Source organism: Paroedura picta, chromosome 8 (genome assembly GCF_049243985.1).
Source record: "Paroedura picta isolate Pp20150507F chromosome 8, Ppicta_v3.0, whole genome shotgun sequence".
Taxonomy (NCBI): Eukaryota; Metazoa; Chordata; class Lepidosauria; order Squamata; family Gekkonidae; genus Paroedura; species Paroedura picta.
The window spans coordinates 101,173,646-101,179,855 of record NC_135376.1 but is presented as its reverse complement, the minus strand read 5'-3'; the positions used below and the strand labels follow the sequence as shown (position 1 = coordinate 101,179,855).

The following is a 6,210-nucleotide window of genomic DNA, read 5'->3' as shown; positions in this document are numbered from 1 at the left end:
CTGAAGGCCCCACACAAATCAGTCTTGGGGAAACTGCAGTGCTGGGCAGCCTGCTGCAGAGCAATGACGCGAGCCGCCACGGACTCTGTTTCGCCTTGGTCTCACGTAGAAGATGTGCCACTGGGCGATTTCAGCTGGCTGTGGAGCAAGGTGCTTCTTGAGGGTGTCATAAGACGCTTCCTCTGTCTTGTTCAGGCCATCGGATCCTGGGCCAGTTCAAAAGGGGCTGCCCAGCAGATGTTCCTCTTCATCGCAGCCTCCATGATGCTGTTGGCGGCCAGGAAGCAGCCGAGGCAGGTGGGGTTCAATTCCCATTTAGCAGAAAAATCAGGATCGAACTAGTCGATGTGGCCCCTGGTGGCCTTGATTTCAGCTTGCACTTAGTCCCTCCACACAAGCAGAGCATGTCAGTGCCACTGGACTGTCGCCCCCAGAAAGGCAGGACACCAAAGCGATTTCAGAAGTCCCTCTATGGAAAGGCAGGGAACGTAGTGATTCCAGTTGCTAGACAGGGCTGCCTACTTAGCATAGGAATCCCACTTTTGTCGCTGCTATTAAATCCGTGGGCTTGGCAAGACCCAGACACAGCTCCTACAACCCACAACTTTCCTGGAAGAAGAAGACACTGAACACAGACAACCAGAACCGCTGAACATATATACATTCTCGAACCTCCTGCCAAAACACGCCATTGGCTGTTAACGGAGGCCTGTGATTGGTCCAAAAGGTCTGTCCAGTGGTTGGCTAAAACCCCAGGGCCGGCAAATCCTCAGCAAGGGTTCAGGATCCTAGTCTCAGCTCCCAGACCAAGAGTGTTGGCCTAGTGTGCATAGCTGAAGTAACCAGGGTGGTGTCCAAAGCACGTCTGGACGAAAGAGAGAAACTCCTGCCGTTGACATGGCTAATCCTGAGCGGTTGCAGTTGGACTCTGGGAAACTGATACTCCTCCAGGCTGTGGACCCCAGCACCACAACATTTGTGAGGAGGGGTCTTTCACATGGGGTCTTTTCACATGTGTGTCTGTGTGTGTGTGTGGGGGGGGGTGATCATCATGACTAGGGTTTCCTGGAGACCTGCTGGAATTCCATCTGATGTCCAAGAGTCTAGAGATCAGTTTCCCTGGAGAGAACGGACCCTTTGGAGGGCCTGATCTGTGGCCATGTGCTGCACTGAGGTCCCTTCCAAGCCCTACCTTCCATGTGCTCCATGCCCAAATCGTCACCCATTTCTCAACCCAGAGCTGGCAACCCTGGAACTCGCAGCATCTTAAGGAACCATCTTGAATAATGTTCAAGCTGTCATGAACAATGTTCTGTCAAGCAGACAGAATTACCTGCAAATGGCCAATCTGCCCCAGACCTCTGCAATGGGGGTGGAAAGTCTCCTCTGGTGCTCACACGTCCTCTTGCAGAGCAGCTGGGAGGAGCACTGCCTACGAACTCCCTCTCCAATGCTCATTGCGCAACATCTGTGCTGTGGAAAGTAAGAGGGGCAGGGGATCCAACAGGGCCAGGATGGAACTCCCATCCCATTAGGAGGGGGGGGAGAGAATCATCCGGCTATTTAACCCCCAAAGAAGCTGAGCAAGATCTGCATCAGATACTGATGCCTGCTGTCCCGTCCCGTTTACACAGCCGGCGAGGCTTGAAGGAGTGAGAGGAAGGACAGCCCTGGGGCGAGAGGAGGAGGGGAGGATAGGGGGAAAGAGCAGAGCCTCTTTTAGGCCAGCGGGAGAGGCCTCTGTGGCTTGAGTTACACAGAATTATGTCTGGGAAGAAAAGGAAGTTGCCAAGTGTTATGACAGCTGCAGAGCGGAGGACGTCTGTGTTATGAGACAATGCAGATCTTTGTCGACATGGGGGGGAGGGGGGGCTCCGTCTTGCGAGTGTCTTGCTGTCAAACGGAAAGGCCCTCTGTGATCCCAAAGCCCTCCGGGGGGGGGGGTCCCTCAAACACCAACTGAGCAGAGTGGGGGGGAACTGCACAATCCTGGGCCATGAGGCAGCTGAACCCATAGTGGGACCTCCATTAGCATCGAGCCCTTTCTGTCTCTGGACCCCAAATTAGGCCCTTAAGATCTGCTCCTCTCCTTCATGTTTGCATCACCCCCCCCCCCCATTCAGAAATGAGAAGCCTCAGCCAAACTTAAATTGCAGCTGTCAAAATAGTGACATTATTTTAAAAGGCAATCTGAACACTGATATCTAGGTCAGGGGAGTTTAATCCCTAGAGATCACAGCAGCTCCTCAGTAACCCCCATGCAGACAAGTCCCGAGACAGCGTTCCCAGAAAGATTCTGAGGAGACAAAAACTATCAAGGGGATCTTCCTGCGGCTATTCTTAGGCTAGAGCTGGGGTCTGCAACACGGGCCAGGGGGCTCCATTGCACCCACTGATATCTTACCTGGAGCTAATCAAGTATTTTCAGAAAGTGGGTGGAGCCAGGGGGGATCTTGCTCAGCATAGCTTCTGATAGCAGGAGCTTTTCACTACCTGAAGAAGTCATGGCTTACAATCGTAGCTTCTGATAGGCTATTGGAAATCTGACTGACTGTGCAGATTAAAATAATGGTGTATTGGTTTTATTTTGTTTCTCACTTCTATTTCCCAGTGTTTAAATTACTCCTCATCCTCCCTGCACTTGAACTTTCTCTGAAAGTGTGAATAGCACCAGACTTTGATTGCATCCATAATGAGTTCCTGATCAACAGTGGCACACTGGCAAGGGGGCTGAGGACCTTGCACCCAGAAAGAATAGCTTCACACAGCACAGGGCATCATGGTGGGGTGGCATCACCTGTCGCAGTTGTTGGACATGGTGGTTTGCCAACCAGTAGACAAACTGTGGGAAACTTCCCCCATATATCTCCTATTCAAGACAGTTCATGCCCTGTCCCCTTCAATGTACATTGGTAGTGTCCAGAGTTGCCAACTTGCAGGTGACGCCTTTAGCTACATGTCTCAGAACAGCAGCTGATTCCAGAGGGCATTAGACCCTGCTGCCAACTCAGAGATGGGAAATTCCTAGAGATTTGGGGATGGAGCCGGGCAGAAGGGCTGAAGAGGAATCCTAGTAAGGTTGTGATGTCCCAGGGCCATTCCGCACTGGGATCCATGTTGCAAATTGTTTGCAGAACGAAAAATCGCCATTTTAAATAGTGGAATTCGTCATTATGCACACCTGCCTTTGTAGTGGAATCCAGTTGCGTTTCTATCGTTTCCCACAGGGTTCTGGTCTCAGCAAAAATCGCTAGCCAGGAAGCGATATTGCTGAGCTGTGTCCTGCCCCTGGCCGTCAAGCAGCCAATGGGTGGCCGTTATCATGCTCCCAAACAGCCCCTTTCCCTTTAAGGAAGGTTTAAAAAAAAAAAAAAACCACACACGTTGCAACGAATCTGCGTTGATTCATTGCAATGGAGAGACCCATCCAGCTAGCAGGTGGTGTTTGAGCTGCCGTTTCATCGTTCCCACGCTTCCCCTGAGTGAACCCCCCCCTCACGGGTGCGATTTTCGGCCGAAAATATTGTGAAAAATAAAGGGAAAATAAACCAGCAAATGGGCCTCTGTGTTGCTTGTGCTTGGTGACTTTAAACAGAGGGACTGCAGCTGGGGAAGCCTCGCTGGGTAAACAAAGGCTTGCCGGTGCGTTAATCTCCGCTCGCTCGGAGAAAAAAAATGGCGATCGCTTCGCCGGAAGATCAGGGGAGAGAGCCAGGGGGAGGGACTTTGCAGAAACCGCAACAATGGTAACGCACAGAACTTTTCCGCTAGTGTTGCAGATTGGTTGCAGGAGTGTAGCGCTTTCCGGAGGGTGAATCCACTTTTTGGGATTTCCCTGAAAGCGCTACAACGAAGCGCTTTTTGCGGATCGGTTTCAGGAGTGCTGCAGATTGTCAACGACATTGTGCATAACGGCAAAACTGTAGCGATTTCAATTAGTAACCATTGTGCTATTTTGGACGAATGCGGAATGGCCCCCAGAGTCCACCCTCTTAAGCAGCCCCCACCAGAGCAACTGATCTCTGATCAGATGTAATTCTGAGCAATCTCCAAGCTAAACCTGGAGGCTGGCATTTGGCAACCCTTCTACTGAGTTCCCTTCCCTCCCCAGATTCCACCCTCCCCAAGTTCTGCTCTCAAATCTCCAAGAATTTCTCAAGCCAGAGTTGACAGTGGGTTGGACTAGATGGCCTGTCTGGCCCCTTCCAACTCTATGATTCTATGATTCTATGATATGGAGGAACTGAAGGCAAACTGAAAGACTCTACAGCAGGGGGGCCAAACTGTGGCTCTCCAGATGTTCAACGAGAGTCCGCTGCCAGCAGGGGTTCATGGGAATTGCAGTCCATTGTTTGGCCACCCCTACTTCCTTCTGTAGCTCCCAGGGGTTGCCACCTCTAGAATGGGAAAGAACTAGAGATTTTAGGGGTGGAGGAAGGAGTTTGGGGAGGGGAAGGTCCTTATCTGGGTACAAGGCCTCAGAGTCCACCCTCCAAGGGAGCCATTTTCTCCAGGGGAACTGGTCTTGGGCGCCTGGAAATCAATTGTACTAGCAGGAGATCTCCAGATGCCATCCCCCAACACCCCCCCTGCCCCCAAAAGGGGGGCCTCCTCCCCTGCTCTGGGGCTCTTCGGCCCTTTGGTGGGGAGAGGCTGGGCTGACGCGTGGCCACTGCTCTTTCCAGACTTCCCGTTGCCAAAGACGAGTCGGGCGAGAGAGATGATTCTGCGGCTGCACAGATTAATCTTCCTTGCCGGGCGTCTGACTTCCCCCCGAAGGTTTGCCCGGAGCATTTATTTCTGCTTCACTAGGAACAAAATCCCGGCCGGCCTCTGGAGCCTTCTGAATTGCCGACGCCATCTCCTTGGCCCTCCACATTAATTTCCCTCAAACGACACCCAGGGAACAATATGTTGCGCTTACACGATCACTTTGACGAAAATTTGGGCTTTTATTTATAATCATTTGTGTAGAAAGCTTCAGTTTGGGTTTGTTTAGACCTGTTGGGGAGGGAATTGCTTCAGCACAGATCACTTAAAATGCCTCCCCCCCACCCCACTTTCTTGCTGAGGTTTCTGCTTCCACAGCAAGTAAATTGTGATGCAGAGAGACCTCTGATGCGTGGGGGGGGGGGGCAGAAACTTATTTAATCTCTTCCCAGGCGTCTCTCTGGCTTGAGCTGCTCTCCGCCTTTGCCCCGCCCGTCCAGGTGGGCCCTGAGGCAGAAAAGGGGTCTGGGGAGACTAGTGGGGGGGGGGGGGCGGCTGACTCAATGCACAGTCCAACAGGTAATGTTCTTTTCTGGTATATTCCTTAGTGGTGCAGATGTAGGGATGCCAACCTCCAGGTGGGCCCTGCGGACCCCCTCAGAATTACAGCTCATCTCCAGACTGCAGAGGTCAGCTCCCCAGGAGAAAATGGCTGCTTGGGAGGGTGGAGCCTTGTATCTATGGCCTTATATCCTGATGAAGTCCTCCCCAGATGTCCAGGCGTTTCCCTTCCTGGAGTTGGCAGCCCTCTATAATTCCCCCCCCCAATAGTGAATGAGTTGGGCCACTGGGGGGGGGGGCTGAAGTACCCTCTCCTTGCCTCAGTTGAACATGAGATGGAGATTTCAGCCCCTTTGTATTGTATTGTATTGTATTGTATTGTATTGTATTGTATTGCATTGCATTGTATTGTATTGTATTGCATTGTATTGTATTGTATTGTACTGAGTCAGTGCAGCCTCTGGATTTTATATTTTGCTTCCAGGGATCCTTCCCCAGTGGCTAGGGCTGCATTTACAATTTCTGTAAGACAAGCCTCAGCCTCAGTTCCCAGCCTTCTTTCAAGTGCCTTCACAGTCTCTAGGGCCAAACACAGCTATGAGGTCAGGACAAACCTCCTCCCTCTCCTCCTCTCTGAGGACTCCTCCTCCAAGTGAAGTCTTCAAGGAGGCTTCTGAAGCCTTGAAAACAAAACAAAACCCGAGGTTGTTCGGCTGGACCCCAAAGAAGAGGAAAGGTTGGCTGTCTCCTCACGCGGGAGTTCCCTGGTTATTGCCCATCTTTGTACTTGGTTTGTTTTGCAGGGCAGATTCAGCGGTCTGGATCGAGAGAGGCCACCTCTAGTTTAATGGAGATTAAACCTCTAGTTCAGGGGTAGTCAAACTGCGGCCCTCCAGATGTCCATAGACTACAATTCCCAGGAGCCCCCTGCCAGCGAAC

The 6,210-nt window shown here is 51.8% G+C and overlaps 1 protein-coding gene across 2 annotated transcripts in view; it reads right to left on the bottom strand.

Moving 5' to 3' along the window:
- Positions 1-1,616, bottom strand: part of LOC143842731 (uncharacterized) — a 16,502-nt gene extending 14,886 nt beyond the window's left edge. For both annotated transcript variants that reach the window (XM_077347893.1, XM_077347892.1), the window contains exon 1: positions 1,334-1,616. In XM_077347893.1, the coding sequence (XP_077204008.1) occupies positions 1,334-1,527 (194 nt within the window). In that variant the 5' untranslated portion in view covers positions 1,528-1,616. The remainder of the gene's footprint in view (positions 1-1,333) is intronic.
- Positions 1,617-6,210: the final 4,594 nt, after the last annotated feature.